The 25,566-nt window shown below is 41.0% G+C and overlaps 1 protein-coding gene across 1 annotated transcript in view; it reads left to right on the top strand.

Annotated features, from left to right (window-relative positions):
* LOC127803603 (uncharacterized) overlaps positions 1-25,566 on the top strand; it is a 44,688-nt gene that overhangs the window by 8,287 nt on the left and 10,835 nt on the right. Inside the window, exons 3-4 of the mRNA XM_052339984.1 lie at positions 5,260-5,406; positions 5,510-5,615. Of these exons, the coding sequence (XP_052195944.1) occupies positions 5,260-5,406; positions 5,510-5,615 (253 nt within the window). The remainder of the gene's footprint in view (positions 1-5,259; positions 5,407-5,509; positions 5,616-25,566) is intronic.

Here is a 25,566-nt window from a genome sequence, read left to right as displayed (position 1 = left end):
AAGCCCGCATCAGTTACACCCTTCCTTGGTGTCTAGTGCAATATGCATTTCCTATGTTATTGTATATTTAATCATGTGATGTGAGCTTTTCTACATGTTCAATTGTCACATACTAAAAAATTACTATTTCAAGATTAAGGAATCTTGAATGTACCATACTTGTCAATTTATGGCAAACTATGTTGCACATACGCATTTTACTGGTGTTAAACATGACATGGCAATGGTATTGGCATGTTATACGCATTAGAGCTGGTGTATCTTCGGTTAAGTATGCTTGGCTTTGTCCATCTTATCTCAAATAAAAACCTATATATGGGTCTCGACAAACCCAATTCTGGTTTGCCCGAAACCCCGTCTAGGTTCATTTGGGTTGTGTGAACACATATCTGGGTTTTGGTGAATGAAAATGAGCAATAAAGAGATGGGGAAGAAAGTGGAAAAAGGAAATAAAAGGCATTTACTCTTGTCTATATATAGAAAGGAGAAAGCGGAGTGAAGAAAAGCAAGTGAAAAAGGAAAGGAAATGTCACACTTGGATTGTCTAATCTGATTGACATCACCCTCATCCTCCTCTTGTTGGTCGACCTCTCTTTCTCTATGTGAGTATCTACGACTGTGATGAGATGCAAAACAGAAGCCAATGGCCTCTTTGTTCTTCTTCGATGAATGATAAAACAGATTTGAATATTATCATTTATGGAGTGTAAGTTACAGGGTGGAGTCAAGCTTTTGTCAAATCAACAAGAAAGCTTTTATAATTTTTTCTATTTTAATAATTTCCAATAAATTACTACTTATGAAGTCAAAGTTCTTTCGATTTATATTATTATTTTCCCATAATATATATGGCTTACTTTTTGCAAACCTTATCACCCTTCATTGTCATTTAATTTCTCTCTATATATGTTTGTATATGCATGCGAATGAAAATATATACATAATTATATATGTGAATTAGTAGCTGAATAGTTCATCACATACTCTCCAATGAGTATCCATCTTATAATAAATGAAATTACTTTGATTAAGTAAGGAGACGACTTAGAATATATTGTGGATTTTAATTTTAATTTTAATTTTTATATCATAATTTTAATTATTATGTATATTTATTTATTGTTTTCTATACCATATGTCCGCACCATGTCTTACTAAAATTTATGGAATTGACAAGTTTGACTTTTGGATGCATACCTGTGTTTGACACGCTTACTTGAGTCCATGTGCATAGATGACCAAATGTAGCTTGATATAATGGGTAGACATAGACACAGACATAGAATACATATGGTTCTGTTTAATCATTTACCAATGTCTTAATATGATACTTTGAAACTTTTACCATAATGATACAAAAACGAAAATGTGTAAATTATAATATGAATTGTCTTAGAGAAGATGATGGGTAATATTGGAGAGCTAAAAGTTATTAGTTGAGTATCATGTTTAACAACTTCCAGATGCTACTCAATTATGTTTATTTAGTCATATATTTATATTTCTGGAAAAATAAAAAAGAAAAGAGCACTTTAAACTGTTTTAGTATAACTAGGGATGGCAATGGACAGGCCACAATGATGGGGCATGGGGGGGCATGGGGGACCCTGCTCACAAGCCTGCCCCACCATGGCGAATCCCTACTCTGACCTTGTCCTGTTCTCTTACCTTGAACTTGTCTTACTCTGCCATCTGGCTTTGCACCAAAAAGATAAAAAAAGAAGTGGAAGAAGACACCTAAAAGTACACTGATTCATGACACTAGAAGCAGACACCTAAAATACATAACAAACACCCCCATCTATGCAGATCTACATATGTATACATGTATTTGTGAACAGATACATATTTATATGTTTAAGCTTGTGCCTATGTTACATGGACTTGGGTATGGGTGTTAGATACGAGTATCTATCCAGAGGTTGGACTCGTCAATTTATTGAATTTTACGATACGGAGATACGTGTCTAAACGTAAGATATGGGTATGGGGATACAACATAGAGAACAATAAATAATTAAGTATATAATAATTAAAATTCTGATATAAAAATAAAAAATTAAAATCCATGATATATTCTAAGTAAGCTGTTTCCTTTCTTAATCAGAGTAATTTCAAGTCTTATAAGATAGATACTCACTGGAGAGTATGTGATGGGCTATTTAGCTACTAATTCACATATATGATGATGTAGATATTTTCATTCGCATGTATATAGAGACATATATAGATAGAAAGTAAATGAAGTGGAAGGGTCTAAAGAATTTTGATCTCATAAGTAGTAATTTATTGAAAATATTAAAATAGTAAAACTTATAAAGCTTTTTGGTTGATTTGGCAAATACTTTGCTCTAGCTCATAAAGAAGAGCAAAGAGGCCATTGGCTTATATTTTACATAATTTGTCACATTCATGGATGTTAGAGAGAGAGAGAGAGAGAGGGGGGGGGGGGGGGGGGGGAGTGACATCTGTTGGAGGAGATGACCCCTTCGGTGATATTTCCTTTCCTTTTTGACTTACTTTTCTTTACTCCTCCTTTCTCCTTTCTATATCTAGACAGAGTGCATTTTCTTTACCAAAACACACATTTGGGTTTCTTTTTGAGATAAAATAGACGTAGCCAATCATGTCTGACTAGAGATATGTCGACTTTGACGTGCATCCTGCACCAGTATTAGTATGATGTTGTGTTGACATTGGTATGACATCAAAAAATGTCGAGTCCATGTAACATAGGCTTGTACTTACTATTTCTAAATACAAGCAATGATGGAGTGTAAATAGGAGGTCGGGGATGAAAAAGAAAGCACAACCAAATACCTATAATACATAACAAATAGCCACCTATGAGCACATCTATATCTATATACATACAAATGTGAATATATATATATATATATATGTAAGTATATATTTGTATGGATAGTGATAGACAAGTAAAGAATAGGAGTTGATTTGAGAATGCATGGAATGAAAATGCCCCTTTTAGCCTTTTAATTTTCTGTTACCATCTCTTTCTCTGCATTTTCACTGCTGTACAATAAATGGAGTGGGACATGGCACCGAATTTTTATACACTACTGGTGTCCCACTAAATAGCTAATATCAAAGCAACACAAAACAAAGATATTATTAAAATATTTATATTGATTTTACAGCTTACTACTGCTGAACACCTAAAGAAAATCATATTTTTATTTAGAAAATATTATTAAAATAATTATAATTATATGTTTAAAAATTATTTCAATGGATCTCTATTAATATCTATGTATTAATAAATGATATTTTAATATATTAATTATTAATAATTGCATTGCATATATTCCAATTCTCTCAACCAAGGTGGTATCTTTGTTGGTGACACCCCTTGCATCGTGACTTGAGATTTTAGGTTTAGTTATGGTGCCTAGCGATTCTTAGTGGGTCGACATGCTAGGTTATCATTTTTTATTATGAAATAATAATATAATTTTATGGCATAAAAGGATGTTGAGATAAAGTTTGTAACGATTAGTGAATAATACCATTTGGGGTCTGATTGTCCACACCATTATTAGTTGGGCTAAAGGGGTTTATGTTATTGCCACTAAAGCCTAGCAAGAGGTATTGGTAGTTCTTCGGATGGCACCTAGATATGGCATGACCTGATTTACCTAAATTGGCTCATCAACTTTATGAGTGATGAGGGATTAGGCCTGTTCCTTTTGCATGCAAGTGTTCATTGTCTTTCGAACTTAGGGAATGACCATCCAAGCAACTACCAGGTACCATACCTGAACCTAAAATCTAAAGTCACGGTTAAAGGAGTGTCACTAGTGGAGCTAACACCTTGGTGGAGTGAATTGTTTGAATATACAGACTGCAATTTTTAATAATTAATATATTAGAAATATCAGTTATTAATAAATAGATATTAAAATAAACATTCATTGAAATAATTTTTAAGCATAAAATATAATTATTTTAATAATATTATCTAAAGAAAAAATATGATGTTCTTCAGATGCCCCAGCAGTAGTGTGTTGTACAATAAATATAAATATTTTAATAATATCTTCTTTTTGTGTTGCGTTGATATTAGTTATTTAGTGTGATCCAGCAGTGTTTTAAATTTGGCCACATTTCACACTCCATTTATTGCATAGCATTGAAAATGCAGAGAAAGAGATAGCCATGGAAAATTAAAAGAAGGCTAAAAGGGGCATTTTCGTTGCATTCTCAAATTGGTGCCTATTCTTGACTTTTGTATCATTAGCCTACATGAATACAAATATATCATATCTATATAACTTGTAACCACTGCATAAAACCAAGGAAGGAGAGTCCATTTGGACAATTATGATAGCAAGAATGGAGTGTGGATATTAGTTGGATAGTAATGACAGATGGTGTGGACCGTAGAGAAGATTTATGTCTTGAGCAAAAATTCTAAGTGGTTAAGAATACTTTTGATGTAGCACTAGAACACTGGAACAATAACATTAATCAACATAAAAGTTACCTGCAATCCACAAATTTAAGCACACGCTCACCAAGATTTTGGGAGGTCACATGTTGTGTCTATATGTATTTTGATGTGTTTGATAGTTCTTGGACATGGGAGGACACAATGTCTGGAGTTCCATGTTCAGTTCAATGGTCCCTTTTATTGTTGATTGGTTTAAATGATTCATGTTTGTTATAAGCTTTTCTTTTATTGAAACCTAACATTTCTGTAGTCATTGTTTGGATCTTCTGTCATTGTTGAAACATGGATGAAATCATACTTTATATCTAGGATTCATCAAATATCAAACCCAGTATCAACCCTTGTAAATAAGCAATATCATTGTGCTTTCCGAAGTAAGTTGGAGGACTTTGTAATTTAATAACCATATACACTGTGTCCAACAGTCATGTCCCAAGTTGGATTGATTCAGATGCAAATTCACAATTTATGAATTTGGAGATGGTCATTCTTTTGGATATTTTTGGTCTTCTTTTTGTCTCTCCCTGGAAGATTCTGTAGTCAATGTTAAGATTTTTTATGACATCTTTTCTTTCAAGAGTACATTTCGTTTCATGTCATCAACTAATCTAATTCAGTTTCTGAATGATCATTCAACCTTCTGCACACAAAGGAATTATGGTGCCCTAGTTATTCTATTGACTTTTCCTTGTTACCTTTAAATATATTAAATTGTCTCTTTAATCACGTCATATATTGTAGTTGTATGATGGTATTGCAGTTTAAGCTTATTATCTCATTTTCTGCAGGAAGGGTTTGCTTTTGCTCATTGCACAACTTGCAAAGCTCGTTATCATTTGAGAGTCCATGTTTTTGCTGATAGGAAATGGAGAACCTTGAAATTTCGCTTCTTTGTGACTCGAGACATTCTATTCATATTTATTTCTGTCCAGCTTGTAGGTCGTTGGTGCTCTGGTTTGATTATTCTTCTTAATTATACTTCCTTCATTATATATATTGAAGTTTTAGACTGATGCTCTAATAACTACGTGTCTGCAGATAATTGCTTCTTTGGCATATTTGGTTTATTTAGTTGATGGCTATGAGAAGTTCTGGCTTCGACGTGCATGGGGTTTTGATAGTTTTAGTTTCTACTACATAAGTGGTAAAATCTCTAAACTTTATATAGTACTGGCTATGAAACACCACATATGTTCTACTTGCCTATATGATTATAGATTTGTTTAAAACCTCTTGATTAAGACACTGTCTATAGAATAAGAGTATTGCTGGCTACCGTGAGAATCAAAAGCCACATGATCCACCTAACATGCATTCCCGATACTTCTAATCCCAGGCAAAGAAGAAACTCCAATTTGGATTCTTGAAAACAAATTAAATGATGTCTCCAAGTTCTTAAAAGGTTGCTTATGCTTCACCTTTGACTCAAGTCATTAAGTTCCTTTACAAGATAAGATATGAATCTTTGTGACTAAAAATATGAATATTGCATCTCTTCCCCTTGGTTTGGCTTGTACCTTTATCATAATTAATAAAGCATTCAGGTTAATTCCTTGACTGTCTTAGATGATCTAGGATTTGTAACTTTATTATTAATATTGATGTTTTCTTTAGATTTATTTCCTTTCTCTATTTTCTAGACTTTTTATTCGTGACCTTTAGGAGACAAACACAAGCTAGACCTCTATCTTCAATAGAGCACCCACTTAGAAGAGTCTATAATACTGTTAATCCAAATAAAAGGTCTAGAATAATATCTCTCTGGGGAAGGAGCAACAGATAAAGTGATGCAGCCAAAATGAGTTATGCTAGCATAAAAATCCTACCCCAAGATCTAGTGTAAGAGGAAGAGAAGAAAAGGAAAAGAAAAGAGATATGTGTCACAGCCCAAGGGCTGTTATGTAATTAGAATAAGGCTGAATGTAATTAGAATGTGATAGCAGGGTTGGGCGTTGGTATAACTGAATCAGCAACTTGGCACATGGCTGCCCACTTGGCACATGGCCACTTGGAGCTTCTAGAAAGGTAGTTAGAGAAGTCTCTAATGTAACCAACTCCTATAAATAATAAGCTGATCATGAGGATGGGGATATGTGAAGATTAATACACAAGTCCTTTCCCTCTCAATTCAATCTCCAATCTCTCTCTCTATATTCTCTTCTTCCCTCTATTTCTTTTCTCGCCAAGTTTTCCTTCCAAAACTCAGAAGAATCCTCAGTCAGATCCAGAGGTCTGACATTTGGTATTAGAGAATAGCGACCTGTCAAGTGGAGAATGGCTGAAGGAACAAGAGCAAAGCAGAACAAATCGAGATTGGAAGCCTTAGAGGCCGAGTTGCACCAGAACCAGACCCAAGTAGAAGACTGCCTAGAGATTCTGGAATTAGGCATCCGGAACACTCAGGAGGAGATAAGCAGGAGTCGGGTGGAACACTCGGCCAATTTGGAGAGAGTTGCAGGCGGAATCAGATCGGAGTTTGCAGGATACGCGGCCAACTTCGATCGGGCCGTCAGTGGACTCAGGGAGGAATTCGCGGGGATGAGCCAACAGCTGAGCCAGCAAGTGAGTGCCGCCTTGAGCATCTTCGCTCGACAACCCCAGGCCAGTCTGCCGATCGACTTCCCTCTGCGGGCCGCATCAGCGCCCATCTTGTCCACACCAAGGGCAAGAAATGGGCCTAATGATCCAGGGGAAGCCAGGGGAGAAGCAGAGGACAACCTCACGATCCGAGGAGGAGGATATAATCACTCCAATCTCCAAGGACCGCGAATGGACATTCCTCTGTTCGAGAAAGATCGACCTAGGTGGTGGGTACGACGTTGTGAGCGGGTCTTTTACCAATACAAAGTGGCGGAGAGAGATAAGGTGAACATGGCGGTGACCTACCTGGATGACGTCGCAGATGCTTGGTTCTAGAATTGGAGTAGGAACAGTGAAGAATTGAGTTGGCCACGGTTCGTGACTGACATCTGTAATCGGTTTGGAGAGAAAACCAGAACCAACGTGATAGAAGAGTTCAATAAGCTCAAGCAGAAGGGAATGGTAGAGGAATACTTGGTGAAATTTGAAGAGTTGAGATCACTGTTGTCTATAGCACATCCCACCTTGGATGAGGCATATTTTGTAGCTAGCTTCATCAGCAGATTGGATGAGCAGATTCGACCCACTGTCAAGATGCTCTATCCCATATCCGTGGCGCAAGCCGCAGAACAAGCTTACCTGCATGAGATGGCATTGGATGCTTTCGCCAAACGACATCGATTGTGGCCTAAAGGGGGTAAGGAGGAGAACGTGACAATTCCAATGAATAAGGGAAACCACTCCACATGGTAAAGGAATGGGGTGACAAGCAGACCTCATATTACACCTAACCAAACTAAGGATCTCACCCTCAATTAGAAGCGACAACTGAGGCTCTGTTTCCGTTGTGGCAAGAAGTTTGGTCCTGGACACCAGTGCAAACGAATGCTACTCACCATGGAAGGCCACCAGGAGTACGAGAAGGATGATGAAGAAGGGGAAAAACCAGAGGAAGGGATAGAAGAAGACGAAAGGGGCGAAATATCCATGCTTGCATTACAAGGGCATGCATCGGGCAGAGTACTGAAGGTGAGGGGAACAACGGCCAAAAGAAATTTGGTGGTGCTCATTGATAGTGGAAGCACCCATAGTTTCCTGGATGAAGAAACCGCATCCGTCCTCCAGTGTGCAAAACAGGAGACCACTCCCTTATCGGTAATGATCGCAAATGGAAGTAAGATAGTTAGTCATTACAAGTGCAATGAATTTAAATGGAAAATGGGAGGTCATTATTTTGCAGTGGACCTACGGATCCTCAGGCTGGGAGGATGCCACATAGTGTTGGGCGTGGATTGGATGAGGACGGTAAGTCCCCTCGTGTTTGACTTCAACACATTAGAAGTTACCTTTGAGCAAGAAGGCCAGAAAATTACTCTGAAGGGGTGCACAGAGATGGGAGACTGCAAGCTTGTAACAGGCAAGAGACTGCAGAAACTATTGGATCAAGGGGGACCATCAATAGGGCAATTGCACTCCTTATATGCCCTGGAGAGGACCGACTACCGACGAAGTGGTACTGCCCCTGTCAATCTGAGGAAGGAGGACCAGCACACGGTCCCTGCACCTCGGCTCGGCCACACTCAGGTACACACCCTGGACCCTATTCACTTATTGTTGTTGGAGTTTGAGGATTTGTTTACCATTCCTACTGGCCTACCCCCACATCGATTTCTTGATCATTCCATTTACCTCAAACCAAATGTTGAGCCTGTTAACCTAAGAGCCTATAGATATTCACCCATCCAAAAGGCCGAAATCGAAAAACTGATCAAAGATATGATGGATAAATCCCTAATTCAACCCAGCCAAAGTCCCTTTGCCTCTCCTGTTCTCTTAGTAAAAAAGAAAGATGGAACATGGAGATTTTGTGTGGATTATAGGCAGCTAAACACCCTAACCATCAAAAATAAGTTTCCTATTCCAATCATGGAGGACCTCCTAGATGAACTAACGGGTGCAGCCATTTTTTCAAAGCTGGACCTCACCTTTGGTTACCATCAGATTAGAATGAACCCAAGTGACTGTCACAAAACCACTTTCCGATCCCACCAGGGACACTATGAGTTCTTGATAATGCCTTTCGGTCTTACCAACGCCCCCGCCACCTTCCAAGCTCTCATGAACCACATTTTTGCTCCCTATCTTAGGAAATTCGTGCTGGTCTTCTTTGACGACATATTGATATACAGCCTCGACCTCAACCAGCATATAACCCACCTCTGGAAGGTATTCGAAATCATCAAAAGCCATCAATTATTTTTGAAGCAGTCTAAGTGCACTTTTGCCGAGCCACATGTGGAGTATTTAGGCCATATAATCACCGGTCAAGGAGTAAGTACTGACCCTCAAAAGGTGGCAACTATGAAGAATTGGCCTACACCAAAAACACTGAAAGAGCTGAGAGGCTTTCTCGGCCTTACTGGTTACTACCGACAGTTCATTAGGAGCTATGGAACATTGAGTAAGCTGTTGACAAATCTACTTAAGAAGGATAACTTCCACTGGAGTAGTGAGGCGGATGAGGCTTTTGCCAACTTAAAGGAAGCTATGACACAAGCCCCTGTATTGGCCCTTCCAGATTTTTCGAAAGAATTTGTGCTTGAAACCGACGCTTGTGATATGGGAGTCGGAGCTGTACTCAGTCAAGAGGGCAGGCCAATATCCTATTTGAGCCAATCCCTCGCCCCTCGCCACTTAGGCCTCAGCATATATTATAAGGAATTGTTGGCGGTGTTGCTGGCAGTGGATAAGTGGAGATATTATTTAGAAGGACGGAGGTTTACTATAAAAACAGATCATGAAAGTTTGAAGTTCTTGTCTCAACAAAGGGCACACAATCAATTATAGCGCAAGGGGATCATTAAGTTGATGGGATATGACTATCTCATCCAATACTGAAAGGGTAAAGAGAACCTAGTGGCAGACGCACTCTCAAGGAAGGGGGTACCTGCAGGTTGCCACGCCATCTCAGCATTGGTGCTTGACTGGGTGCAGGAGATCACTAACAGTTATGAGCACACGCCATGGATCCAGGAGAAAATAACACGCCTAACAGTACAACCCCAAGGAGAGACCGCTTATTCTTTCCAAGGAGGATTGCTGAAATACCTAGGCAGGGTAGTTATTGGGAAAGATGATCACCTAAAGAGCAGGATCTTGCAAGCTCTACATGACTCACCCATAGGGGGGCACTCGGGGCTGAATGTCACCTATCGCTGGGTGAAGCAGCTATTCTATTAGCTCGGCCTCAAAAAGGATACCACCAGTTATGTCCTGCAATGTGCCATCTGCCAACGGTGCAAACATGAGCAGGTTCTCTACCCTGGTCTCCTACAGCCCCTAGAGATCCCCCCCCCCCCCCCCCCCCCAAGCGTGGGAGCATATCTCTATGGATTTCATTGAGGCTCTACCGAAGTCAGAAGGATTTGACTCTGTTTTGGCGATAGTGGACCGCCTCACCAAGTACAGCCATTTCCTTCTCCTTGCCCACCCTTTTATAGCCCTGGAAGTGGCTAGGAAATTGATGGATGACGTTTTTAAGATACATGGGGTACCGAAGGCTATAGTTTCGGACCGAGATAAAATTTTTACAAGCCAATTCTGGAAGACCTTGTGTCAAGGACTCGGTATCAGGCTGCAAATGTCATCTGCCTACCATCCAGAAACCGATAGTTAGATAGAATGCTTCAACCAGTGCCTAGAGACATACCTTCGATGCCTTTGTTTTACAAAGCCTAGAAGTTGGAGTCGCTGGTTGCCCTTAGCTCAGTGGTGGTACAACACTAACTTCCATACAACCCATAAACGGACACCATTTGAGGCTTTATTTGGTTATGCTCCCCCGATAATTCTGGTGGTGTTACATTACGCTCCCGCAGAAATCTCGACTAACCACTACTTACATGCTCGACAAGATGCACTTCACATAATTAAGCGCGAACTCAGTCTGGCCCAACAGAAAATGAAGCAAAGGGCTGACAGCCATTGTACAGACCGCACATTTGAGGTGGGCGATGATGTTTACCTCGAGGTGAAACGATTCCAACAACACTTATTTCACAAAGGTCCCATCTCTAAAATTAGCCCAAAGTACTATGTGCCCTTCAAGATTCAAGCCAAGATTGGAACCGTAGCATACAAGCTGCAACTCCCTCCTGGGGTGGGTCTCCACCCAGTTTTTCATGTCTCTCTCCTAAAACCAGCTAGAGGGGTCACAACAGATACTAGCTCCGAGATACCTGACGTACAAGAGGATACGGACCTGGACGTCGAGCCCCAGGCCGTGCTCGATAGGCGTATCATCTACAAGGATTCTCTGCCCATCACTCAAGTCTTAGTCCAATGGAAGCACCTACATCCAGATAACACTACCTGGGAATATCTCCTAGCCTTCTCTAATTTCTTGGGGGTAAGAAATGTTTCAAGGGGTGGGGAGTGTCACAGCCCAAGGGCTGTTATGTAATTAGAATAAGGCTGAATGTAATTAGAATGTGATAGTAGGGTTGGGCATTGGTATAACTGAATCAGCAACTTGGCACATGGCTGCCCACTTGGCACATGGCCACTTGGAGCTTTTAGAAAGGTAGTTAGAGAAGTCTCTAATGTAACCAACTCCTATAAATAAGAAGCTGATCATGAGGATGGGGATATGTGAAGATTAATACACAAGTCCTTTCCCTCTCAATTCAATCTCCAATCTCTCTCTCTATATTCTCTTCTTCCCTCTATTTCTTTTCTCGCCAAGTTTTCCTTCCAAAACTCAAAAGAATCCTCAGTCAGATCCAGAGGTCTGACAATATGTTAGGACTTGCTCACCAATGACAAGGGACTCACTAAACTTGCTAATCACATGTCAGATCCTAGATCTGACAGGGGAATTTGAGAGGGTGAAGGGTAGGAATTGGAGAATTGAGGGAGAGAAATCAAAGAGAGAGAGAGAGAGAGAGAGAGAGAGAGAGAGAGAGAGAGAGAAATGAAGAGGGAAAATGGCTGATTCAATTTATCAAATTGTGAGTTGGGTCAGTTCTTTTATACTGCCTCAGTTTGGAATTGGCGCCAAAACGGTTGTTGAGTCCCTTCTAGAATCAACAACTTGCCTAACCACTTGCATTGCTGGAACATTTCTCTAGCAAGCTAATTCCCTCCAAAATTAAAAAACATAGCTACAAAATAAATGCCCAATAGCCTAGGTACGTGACAACTTCCCACTCCATTACTAATTCCTTGTCCTCAAGAAATGTGTAGTAGGTTGGCAGAGTTTGGAAACTGCCTTAGTAAGTCTGACAGATATTCTCAAGTGTTGTTCTCTGAGTGCAGTGAGGACCATTTAACCAACACCTGAGTGATGAGTGCCCCTTGTTTGTAGATGATTCTTTTGTCCAAGATAGCCATAAGAGCCGCTGGTTCTACTTCCCTTGATATTAGGAGGAAGGAATGGGCTGGCCACCTTTGATCCAACTCCCTTCTTGAGTAGGGAGACATAGAATACCGGGTGTATTTGGGACTCCTCCGGTAGCTACAGACGGTAGGCCATTGGCCCTACCTTTGCAAGCACTGGAAATGGTCCATAAAATTTGGGACTCAACTTAAACACAAGTTGTTGAGAAAGGGCTCTGAGGTGTTGGTGGCTTAGCTTCAAATACACTTCCTCTCCTTTTGAAAATTCCCTCTCACTCCTCCTCCTATCAGCCATCTGTTTCATCTTGTTTTGTGCCTTAGCCAGTTCTGTCTTCAGTAGTCTTAGGATCTCATCTCTGTTTCATGTAAGCTCCCACTATTGCCATTGTAGTTGGTTCCCCCACAACTAGTAACAGTGCTAGCTTGTACCTGCATAAAGCTTCAAAAGGTGTCATGTTAATGGAACTATGGTGGCAAGAGCTATAACACCATTTGGCCACAAATAACCATATGTGCCACCCCTTTGGTTGCAGAAAACATAGGCACCTTAGATATGATTCGAGGCATTGATTGACCCTTTCAGATTGCCCATCTGTTTCTTGATGATAGGTAGTTGACATGTATAACTTAGTGCCTAGGGACTTTAGCAACTCTTTCCAGAACAAACTGGTAAAGACCTTATCCATGTCTGATACAATGGACTGTGGAATTTCACCACATTGTCCAAGAAAACCCTAACAACATCCTAAGATGTAAAAGGGTGGGATAAGCCAAGGAAGTGATTGAATTTGGTAAATCAATCAACCGTCACTAAAATGTAGTCTTTACCCTCGGACCTTGGTAACCCTTCAATGAAGTCCATAGTCACCTCTTGCAGACATCACCCTTCAATGAAGTCCATAGTCACTAAAATGTCTGTCTAACCTTCCTGTGGGTGTTCTATATTCCTGAGTGTCCCCCTAGTGGGGAGCTGTGTAATGACTGTAGGATTTGGTTCTTTAACGCCTCACTCTCCCCAATCACCTATCTGCCATTGTATCTTATCAATCCATTAGACAGAACATAGCCTGGTTTGCAATTTCCATTGACACTTAGCTGCTCTAGCAACTCCTTTGCCCACGTCCCTTGATGATAACTCTCAGTTACCTCTTGGAACCAATTAGGTACCATTGAGGTAATAGCAGCTAATACACTTTCCTCTTGGCAGCAAGATAAAGCATTTGCAACTGCATTCTCCTTTTCCCTTCTGAATTGTATTAGATAGTCCAGCCCCATTAATTTTGCCATCCCTTTCTTCTATAGTTGGGAATGTAGCTTCTGTTGTAAAAGGAACTTGCGGCTCTTATGGTCCATTTTGATAATGAATCTACCCCCCTCTAAGTAGTGTCTCCACTTCTCTATCGCCATTAATATTGCCAGAAGCTCCTTGTCATATATGTTGAGCCCTTGATGCCTAGGGCCCAAGGCCTGGCTAAGGAAGGCTTGTTGAAATTCAGCAGCCCCAGCACTAGAACCTCACTCATAGCCTTCATAAGTTACTCAAACACTTCTTCAAGCCTTTAATCCCATTTAAATCCATCATTCTTCAGTTACTCAGTTAAGGGTTTACTGATTAGCCCATAATTCTTTACAAACTTTTTATAGTATCCAGTAAGCTCCAAGAATCCCCATAGTGCTATGATATTAGTGGGCTTAGGCAATGCGATTATGGCCTCAATTTTTCTAGGGTCAGTACCCACTCCCTCCTTGGATATGATGTGTCCCAAGTTTTCAATCTGAGTTTGTGCAAAGGCACACTTAGACCTCTTGAGATACAACTGGTTGAAATTGCAAGACCTTAAAAGTAGTCCTAAGTTGGCCAAAGGTAGAACTATATATCAAAATATCATCAAAGAAAACTAGAACAAATTTTATGAGATAGGGTTCAAAAATTCGATTCATAACAGCTTGGAATGTAGTAAGGGCATTAGTAAGATTGAATGGCATTACGGTGAATTCATAATGGCTATGATGTGTTCTGAAAGCGGTTTTGGAAATGTCAGATGGGTTCATTCTTATTTGATGGTAGCCTGATCGCAGGTCTAGTTTAGAGAAAACTGAGGCATGTTTGAGCTTATCAAGTAGGTCTTCAATAATAGGTATTGAAAATTTATCCTTGATGGTAATGGCGTTTAATTGTCTGTAATCAATACAAAAATGCCATATTCCATCTTTTCTTTTTGACCAAGAGGATAGGAGAAGCAAAAGGGCTACGGCTAGGCCTGATGATTGATTGGGAAAGCATGTCCCTAACCAATCTTTCAAATTCTATTTTCAATTTTGGGGGATATCGATAGGACCTAATATTGATAGGTTTAACGTTTGGTAGAAGGGGTATAGAATGGTCTAGGCATCTCTCAGGTGGAAGAGACTTAGGTTCTACAAATAGGTCTTGATATTCAACCAATAATAAATCAAGCAAGGTTAGTTTCAGATACCTGCCACGTGGCTTGAGGCTGCATGTGGCTGGATTTTGAGCTGTTCCCTTCTAATCCCCTATAGGTCTCCCATTCTTCCTTAGCCTCAATTGAAAATAGCTGCGCCACTTGAGACATTTTCTTCTGGAACAACTGATGTAACTTCTTTCCTTAGATTAGTTTGCAGGTCCCGATCTCCGTATTCCCTTGGAGAACCACCCTCATTGCTTCCTTCTCTAGAGACACTTCCATTTTATTAAAATCAAAACTAATTGGACTTACTTTCCTCATCCAATCCACCCCCAGTACTATGTGACATCCACCCAACTTCAATAGCCTCAGATCAACCTCATAGAGTTCACTTTGCATCTCCCAACAAAACCCTAAGCAAGCAGACTTGCTTATCATCCTATTCCCATTAGCCACAGTTATTGAAAGTGGTGTGTTGTCCAGTGGGTACTTCATCTTTTTGGCAGTCCCCTTGTCAATGAAATTGTGGGTACTCCCACTATTGATCAATACCATTAGGGTGCCTTTTTGTACTCTCCCTTCGACTTTGATTATTTTGCTTCTGGCCATTCCTTTAATGGCATGTAGTGAGATGGCTCCATTATCCTCCTTTCCTAAGGCTTCTACTAATGTTAGGCCTTCTTCCTCTTCCTCTTCTTCACCTTCTAATAGCAACAATTGCTTCCTACACTAATGCCCCGGGTAATAGTTATCCTCACATTTGAAGCACAATCCTGCTTGTCTCCTCTGTTCAATAAGCTTGTCCTTAGGCTGTAGAGTTTGGGTTATCGATGGAACAACTTGATATCTGACCCCTGCTTCGGCCTTTTGGGGTTCCCTCCCTGATAGCTTCCCACCATATTGCATTCATCCTTGCAGTCCTCCCCTATTTTACCCCCTTTATTTCTTCATCAATGCTTCAAATGTCAACTCCTGTAAAAAGGCCCCCTCTGCTGCCTCTTGCACTATTTTTTGGTTTTAGCACCTTCACGACTGATCTCAATTCATCATTCAATCCCCCACAAAACTAGACACAAAATACTCCGCTGTAATGTAGGTGATATGCCTTACAAACAAGGAAAGGTTTATAGAATACCGAGTGGGTAGGCACCTTGCGACCTCATGACTCCAAAATGTGACGAGAGTCCAAAAGGAGTAGCCCAAGCAGGCCGAGAGAGGGAGACTCTCTCGGTCATATGATCGAGAGACCCTCTCGGCCACACAAGGGAGACTCTCTCAGTCATTTGACCAAGAGAGTGTTTTCCCCTCACTTACCTGGCCACCTCATGCCTAAAAAACTGTCTCGCCACCAAGAATATCCCTCAAATGGGTCACGAGACTCTTAGGATGACCACCACGTGTCCCTCTCTCCCTCCTCTATAAATAGTAGGCCACGCCTTCGACCTCAGGCATGCTCTCTCTTGCACTTGGAATACATTCTTGCTCTCGAGAACTGACTTAAGCATTGGAGGGTTTGCGCAAGGGCACTCACCCACTCCCCTAACCTTGCGTTCGTATTATAGGTCACTCGGTCATCAAGGCTCACCCAGTCATCAAGACTCTCTCGTTCATCAGTTCACCCATTCAAAAGATCACGAGAGTCTCCCGTCACTCGGCGTACCCAAAACCCACAAAACTCTCGGGACACTTGGTGACGAGACTCTCAGGACACTTTGGTGACGAGACTCTCGGAACACTTTGGTGACGAGACTCTCAAGCCTCTTTGGTGACGGGACTCTTAAGACACTTTGGTGACGAAACTCTCAGAACACTTTGGTGACGAGACTCTCAAGACCCTCAAGGTTTTCAGGACTCTCAAGGCTCTCAAGACCCTCAAGACTCTCAGGATCCTCGATACTCATAAGACCCTTCACTCTCGAGACTCCCGTGATTGACTGCACATGTTGTATTCTCCCATGATTAAAAATAGATTTTTGTATTTTGGCAACAACAATTGACGTCGTCTGTGAGAAGGACAAAAAGTCAACATAAAATATGGCAAACATTCGTGGACCTCGACGAACTTTCTCTTAGGGCGTAGAAACACGCCCACCTCCACGGGACTCTCAGCAACAGGGAGCGCACCCACCTCCGTGGGACTCTCACCCACAGGGAGCACCTCCACCTCTTCCAAACTCTCAGCCACAAGGAGGTGCTCGCTTTACTTCCTCGAATCCACAGGTGGGGTACTAGCTAGCCCCGCCTGGGTACTAGCCAGCCTCGCCTCCGCTTAACATCGGCTCACAGGCGCACCCCACTGATCAAGCTGGGACTTCGCGACAGCCACCACACATGGTCCCGTGGGATGAATATGAAGCATTAAGACAACAACACATTGAAGGTATGTAAGCATTTCGGGACATGGTTGGGATACTCCAAAGCATGATGCCTGGAGGGACATTGCCCGATACCTTGAGAAGATTTATGCCAGAACCTATGCAGCCACACAAGTCTCAGCCTGATTTGGGAGCCGATTCCTATCTGGAAGCTGCTCCTGACTCTCATTCTTGGTCTTCTCCTTGTCAGGAGAATAGGCCGAGATCACCACTACCAAGGAATAATCCCCATGTTGCACCCAAAAGAAATGATAATTCACGAATGAAGGGCAGGGCGAGGAGCCCACAAAGGAGGAGGTACCATGAAACCGTGGCCAATATGCCGACAGGGGGAAGACAAGAAAACCAAACAGCAGCAAGTATACGGGATGATATGAAAAGAGTAGTTGAAGAGGTACTTGAACGGAAAAAAACTAATCTCGGCCGCAGAGGAGCAGCAATGCAAAAAACTTCCCTTTACTACGGATATATTGGAGAAGCCACTACCCAGGAAATTCAAGATGCCCTAGATCACCCATTATTCCTACAAGGATGATCCTTATGATCACATCCAAAGCTACGAGTCGTTGATGATATTGCATAGATAGTACAATGACATAATGTGCCGAGCCTTCTCCGTAACTCTGTCGGGGCACGCCCGAACATGGTTCAATAGTTTACCCGAGACCTCTATCTCTTCATTTAGACAGCTTAGAACAAAATTCATTAAGGCATTTGTAATTAAGAGTCGGAGAAAGGAGGACGCTACATACCTACTCAGTATTCGGCAGGGGAATAAGGAAACTCTGCGTCAGTATGTGGACAGATTTCGGAACGCCACCCTCGAAGTTCACAATTTTCCAGTTGAAATGGCAGTGTTTGCTATGTTACACGGAACACGGTTAACTTCCTTACAAGAATCATTGTTTTTGGACCCACCGACATCCCTGGCAGACTTGTTTGCTAGGGCAAATAAATACGGGCAAATAAATACGTGCTCCATACAGAAGTTATGAGAGCTGTAGGAGGGAATGATGATAGAGAGCAGAAAAGGAAGGAATGCAATATTGAAGAAGACTCGAGTCAGGTTAGGGGATGGGATGTACCTCAGCCCTAGTTCCACCATTACACAAAACTCCTCCAACCTCGGTCAACCATAGTTGCAGCCATCAAGGGGTCAGGTCTCATTAGACTCCCGAAAAAGGTTAACCATCCCATGGGGAAGAATAGAGAAGAATATTGCAGATATCACAGAATTCGTGGTTATTCCACTGACCAATGCCGGGAGTTGAGAGATCAAATTGAGATGCTAGTTTGTGAAGGACATCTTCGAAAGGTATGTACAGGGCAGAGATAGGGAGCCTCGAAGAGGAGAAGAGAGACGAGAAGAGCGGGAGAGATCAAATCAGAGATAATAAGAGAGAGAAAGGGATTATAGCGAGAATCCACCTCTGGACAATGAATCAGTTCATCAGCCCATACATGTCATCTCGGGCGGTGAAACTATGGCAGGGGACTCCTCTTCCCGAAAAACTTATGCCCGTCAAGCATATCAGATTAACTCAATAATGAAAGTTAGGGAAAATGAAAAGCCTATTTTGTTCACATTGGTTGATAGAGGAGACATAATCATTCCGCACAACAACCCACTAGTAATTTCAGCTATTATTGCAAGGTATCCCATCAGCAGAATATTGGTTGATAGTGGTAGTTCAGTCAATCTTATTTACGAGAACTGTTTTGAACAAATGAATATCTCCCGTGATCAATTGAAAAAGGTTTCTTCCCCCCTATACAGCTTCACCGGAGAAGCTATCCTCGTTATGGGAGCTATTCAACTGCCAGTCACACTAGGCTCTGAACCTCAAACCGTAACATGACAAGCCACTTTCATGGTAGTTAAGACCTCCTCATCGACGTACAACATAATTTTGGGCTGTCCTTTGCTCAATGATATGGGAGCAGTGGTTTCTTCTTGTTATATGTTAATGAAATTTCCTACGCCCGAGGGAGTGGGACAAGTTCGAGGGGATCAACAAAAGGCACACACCTGTTATGTGGCATCCACAAAAGGGAAAAAGAGCGAAGATACTTTATACATTGCCAAGACAAGCCACGAAGGGTCAGGCCCTAGGAGAGGGTGGTTAGCTGTCATTAATGCCTTCAGAGAGAAAATTGGGAGAAAACTTCAGACACGTTCAATATGGACTATGAGAAAGATCTAGAAGCTAAATTGTTCGAAATTGTGCATGACTTATGTATCTCGCGATTAGTGGTAGCGATAAGACCCCAAAATGAAGCAGTGGATGTACTCGCTTATTTGCTAAACCATGCAGAAAATGTTGGTGTTTTCATTACTTACACATTGCTTTATGAAAGTGTGTTTGTTATGTTTTGCTTCAAGGAAGTAAAAACAAATTCAAGCCCGTTGCCTTGCTTACAGCCCGACAACAAGGAAAAAATAAATTCAAGCTCGTTGCCCCGCATACATCCTAGCAACGAGAGAAAAACAAATTCAAACCCGTTGCCCCGCTTACGGCCCGACAATGAGGGAAAAACAAATTCAAGCCCATTGTCCCACTAACAGCCCCGACGACGAGGGAAAAATAAATTTAACCTTGTTTGCCCTTCTAACATTCCATCAACGAGGGAAAAATGAATTCAAGCTTGTTGCCCCACTCACGGCCTGACAACGAGGGAAAAACGAACTCAAGTCCGTTGTCCGACTTATGGCCCGACAACGAGGGGAAAACAAATTCAAGTTTGTTACCCCAGTCACGACTCGGCAACGAGGAAAAAAATGAATTCAAACCCGTTGTCCTGCTTATAACCCGACAACGAGGGGAAAATGAACTCAAGCCTGTTGTTCTACTTACAACTCGACAATGAGGGAAAAACGATCTTGGGCCCTTTGCTCCACTCATAGCCCGATAATTGGGGGAAAATTCAAACTCATTATCTTGCGTACAGCTCAACAATAAGGGAAAAATAAGTGCAGGCCTATGGCCTTGCGCATAACTCGATAACTGGGAGTAGAATCAATCAAGCCCATTATACAGTGCACAACTCGTCAACAAGCAGAATCAAACGCATTATTCGGTACATAGCTCGGCGTCTATGGAAAACAAACTTTCCGTGTACCTCCGTAAGGGAATTGGAAAGCATGAAAGCCCAAAAATTCAAATGCACGATGCACGAATAGATTCGAAAGAACGTGCAAAAGATGAAACAACTCAAGAGAACAAATATCCAAAAGTTTGCAAGACAAGGTACTTTTCTGCCCGAGACTCTAAGCCGAAAGAATAAGGAGCAATTGATATGCTTTGCAAATGAGGAAAGGTTCATAGAATACTGAGTGGGCAAGCACCTCACGACCTCCAGACTCCAAAATGTGATGAGAGTCCAAAAGGAGCAGCCCGAGCACGCTAAGAGAGGGAGACTCTCGTGACCACACAAGGGAGACTCTCTCGGTCATTCGACCGAGAGAGTGTTCTCCCCTCACTTACCTGGCCACCTCATGCTGAAAATACTGTCTCACCACCAAGAATATCCCTCAGATGGGCCGTGAGACTCTTGGGACGACCACCACGTGTCTCTCTCTCCCTCCTCTATAAATAGGAGGCCACGCTTCTGACCTCAAGTATGCTCTCTCTTGCACTTGAAATACATTCTTTCTCTTTAGAACTGTCTTAAGCATCGAAGGGTTTGCGAGGGGACACTCACCCGCGCCTCTAACCGTGCATTCGTCTTACAGGTCACTCGGTCATCAAGACTCTCTCGTTTATTAGGTCACTCGTTCAAAAGATCACGAGGGTTTCCCTTTACTCGGCGTATCCAGAACCCACAAAACTCTCAAGACACTTGGTGACGAGACTCTCGGGACACTTTGGTGATGAGTCTCTCGGAACACTTTGGTGACGAGACTCTCAAGCCACTTTGGTAACGAGATTCTCGAGGCTCTCAAGACTCAGGATTCTCGATACTCATAAGACCCTTCACTCTCGAGACTCCCGTGATCGACCGCACACGTTGTATTCTTCCACGATTAAAAATAGATTGTTGTATTTTGGCAACGATAGTAGGGGTTTCTACTCAACATTAAGGACTTTAACTCCTTGAATTTCATCTGATATTCCATCATTGTTCCTTCTTGCCTTAGGTGATTAAATTCATCTACTATATCCATCTTGCCTCTTTCCTCGAACCTCTCACACAACCCTTTATCAAATTCATCCCAATTATAATTTTCTCTCACTTTGGACCACCCCTGGAACCATACATCCCCAACATCATTGAGGTAGGTCGAAGCCATGGCCATCCTTTGGTTCTCTACCACTTGGTGGATTCCAAACTACTTCTCACATCGCCTGATCCACCATCAAGGCTTTTGTCCCTCGAACACATGCAATTCCAGCTTAGGCACTAAAAATCCTTAATGGTATGGAAGAGTAGGCACCTCTTGCCTTCTTTCTAGTACATTCTCCTCCACTGTGGCTTGATCCACTTCAAACTCCGATGATCTGACATTCCACTTATTGGTTCCAATTCTTAGTAGAATTGGCTCCTAACGCTCCTTAGGGGGAAAATCTGGTGAGATCCTTACCTAATGTTGACTAGAGAATATGATCATGAATTGCTGTAGTTGATCGCGTAACACATTGCCCCAATCCCGCATATCTCGCATTTCTCCGTAACCACCTCTAACTTCCGGTCCACCACTGATCCACTCCTCTCCTCCATCGTCTCCACACGGTTTTGGATTTTCGTCATTGAGGCAGTCACTTGCTGTAGTTGCATCTCCATTTGCTTCATCCTTGTATTGTCAGCCATCGTTTGATCTCTTCATGAACATCGGCCAGGAACTTGCTTTGGTACCAAGATGTTAGTTCCAATATTTGATAGGAGAATTCTCTCTGATTAAGAGAGAATTATGCAGGAATTTGAGAAGGTGAAGGGTAGGAATTAGAGAATTGAGGGAGAGAGAGAGAGAGAGAGAGAGAAAGAATTGAAGAGGGAAAATGGCTGATTCAATTTATCATATTGTGAGTTCAAATGGGCTGGGACAGTTCTTTTATATAGCCTCAGCTTGGGATTGGTGCCAAAACGGTTGCCAACTCCCTTCTAGAATCAACAACTTGCCTAACCACTTGCATAACAACTTGTATTTCTAGAACATTCCTCCAGCAAACTAATTCCCTCCAAATAAAAAAAACATATCTACAAAAAAAAGGCCTAACAGCGTAGGTACGTGACATCACAAAGTCACTCATGTTCTGAGAGGAGTCACTCAACTCTCTAATGGAAGCCAAAGCATTCACCATCTTATCAAATTATCTCCTCTGCATTCTCCATTAAGTTTCCCAACATATATAGGCATATGGGTACAATAATGTAACCCTTGACTACACAAACCTCTATGGACTACAAGTTTCAAGACTCTTCGACTAGAAGTCTTTGGAACTAACCAAAACATTTAATAGCTAAAAGTAAATAAGCAAAAGACTAACTTAATGACTCTTGAAAACAACCAAAATGAGCTGAACTTTAATTGAGTTTATATTAGGACTAGAAGAAAGTCTTCATTCCTAGATTGTGCATTCCAGCTTGCAGATGACACCCTTTCACTTGAGAAGACATAAGTTGTAGGAAACCAAGTTAGGCAGTTTTTTCTATGTTTAACTATCTCCATATGGTAGTTACCATCTGTAATATGTAGATGTGTCCAATCCTAATAATAGATTTTACAGTCCAAACTTCTTCATGGTATCAGAGCATTTCTGATTAGAAAATTCCTCCATCATCCCATTGGCGCCCTTCACCACAATAGTCTCTACTTCTTCCTCTCAAGTTCTTGTTGTTCCTAGTTTTAATGGACATTCAATTATGATGTTCTTAAGCGACAGAAAAAAAGATGATTATCTTAATGGTTAAGCCCCTAAACCAAATTTAGCATATTTAAGTGCAAGACGTGAAAGGCAGAACACAATATGTTAATGTCATGGCTTGTCAATTCCATGGCTAATGAAGTTGGAGAAAATCTTATCTTTCACGAGACGACACAAGAAATTGGGGATGCCACAAAGGAGATGTATTTTGACACTAAAGACACAACAGAGGCGTTGTCAAGTAGACCTCCCAGTCACCCAATATTTTAGTCATCTAACTAGATATTAGTAGCAACCCAGCATGTTCAAAGCGACCTAAATAGATAGGCATTCCATAAAATGAAAAATTGAAGGTAGATTTCCTACATACTAAGGATATACCTGGGACTACCTACCGAATACTCAATTTGAAGATGTGAAAATCCAAGTTAGGCTTACTTCATATTTATAGCCCAGCTTGAAGGAGCGTGTAGAAAATCATGTACAAAAATATAGGAACAGTTAGGCTGTTTGGCAAAATAATAGGGACAGTTTAATTGATTCATTATACAATTATTTGTTTTTCTAAGTTAAAACAGTTTTTTTTCTGTGTTTAATTGTCTCCATAGGAGTAGTGTGTGTGTGTGTCCAATCTGAATAATAGATCAAGGAGTTATACAGTCCAAACTTCTTCATAAGTTTCTCTAGGAAGAACCTTTTATAGTGCCCTTTTTTTGTTGTTTTGAGACTAGACTTGTATAGCTTTGGAACCATACCAATTCTGAAGCATAATTCTTTCCCAGATGGTATAGTTTTCAGTTTGAGGTTGCCTCGGGAACCTTCCCTGCATCATAAAGCGAAAGGAGTACAATCATCAGGGTGTAAATGAAAACCAGACATGTTAAAAAATAGCAAGGGTATCATAGAATAAGCCCCTTCCCATCAGAGGATGCAGCTACCTGATTAAACCCACATGAACTGACTCACTTCCAACACCAAGATACTATCTAAAATGCCCTTGTCCTCACCTCCACTAACTGGTTGACTAAGATTCCTGCAATTCAGGCCATTAGCGTGACTAATGATATGAGATACATCTGTAACTAGTTGCTGGAAACCTGTACTGCAGCTTCTTGTTAGTATATCCAGTGGAAAACAAACCAAATTCTTACTCAGCATTTCAAAGCAGAAGACAAATATAAGAACTCATAGTTTAGTGCAGTGGTACATCTCTCTTCTCTGAGGGAGGGAGGGAGGGACAGTTGAATATCATCTATTTTTGACTTGGTTTCAAGCTTACAGTGGCAAGCCCTGGATCAAGCTCTTAATTAATTCAGAAATCACTTGCACAAGCATTTTTTAAGAAGTAAATCAATATAGACCTTGAATTTTCCATTTGTCAACGTATGTCTATTTATATGTGCATATATTGAAGTACATGTTACAAGCATTCAGTGCATCTATGGTACTCTTGGGTTTGTCCTGTATATACAGAAAGTAGACTTTATCACTTGAATTGTCAACAAGGTAAAATTGGTATAAACAAGTTGATCAATGAGTGACTTGACTGCATAAATGTCTTGTTGCAAACACGTGCATGTGTGTTAAATACTTCATGAATGTCTATTCAAATATTCATATGGGGGTGGCGGGGTGGGGGGAGAAGCAAATATAGAGGAGAGCAAAAGGACGATATGAACAACATATCAAAGCCTTAATCCAACAATATGGGGTTGACTATATGGATTTTAGCTCACTACTGTGGGCATATGTACTAACAACATTCATCGTCTCTTCTCCTAGAACAACTTTAGTTGAGATAATTTTATCTCGTATTCTCTTCACATCCACTATCTCCTCCTTTAAAGTCTTTTGCATAATTATCCCAATTTTGTTCTTTGCTCGATCCTTCCCTAATTACCAATCTTTATATCCAAATTCTACCAACACTTTTGTCATTTCTCAAACTTATCTCATTTCTTGGAGGCAAGTATGTCAATTTTTCTCCTAATCATCACGTCCGAATTCCATAGATTTCCTGTAAAAAATTACCAACATTCCACCATGCAATCCTTAATCTATGATCCTGCCTAACTTCTTTAGTTGCATTTGCCCATGAAAATGTGAGAATCCTTGCAGATTTAACCACACAATCTAGCTCATTTTGCAGGGTTATGCTTCAACAATTTCCCATTTGTCCATAATTCTTGTTGTTTGATCCGACTAGTTTTATGCTAGTTGTTGGCTACCTCACACAACATTCCTTTATTGGGGCTTGGGATTGGCTGGAAAAAGGAAGGTGACAAACAAAAAAGGAGAAATAGAGAGGGAAGAGAGAATATTTGAGGGAGGGAAACAATATATCGAATTATCTATGTTTGAAATGTCAATAATGCAAATCTGAGAATTATAGGTCTTCACTTGTATATACTATTAACTCTAGTTGAAATAGGAAATTCAAAATTAAAAAAAAA

The sequence above is a fragment of the Diospyros lotus genome, chromosome 6, assembly GCF_014633365.1.
Source record: "Diospyros lotus cultivar Yz01 chromosome 6, ASM1463336v1, whole genome shotgun sequence".
Lineage (NCBI taxonomy): Eukaryota > Viridiplantae > Streptophyta > Magnoliopsida > Ericales > Ebenaceae > Diospyros > Diospyros lotus.
This window is presented reverse-complemented; position numbering and strand designations above follow the sequence as displayed.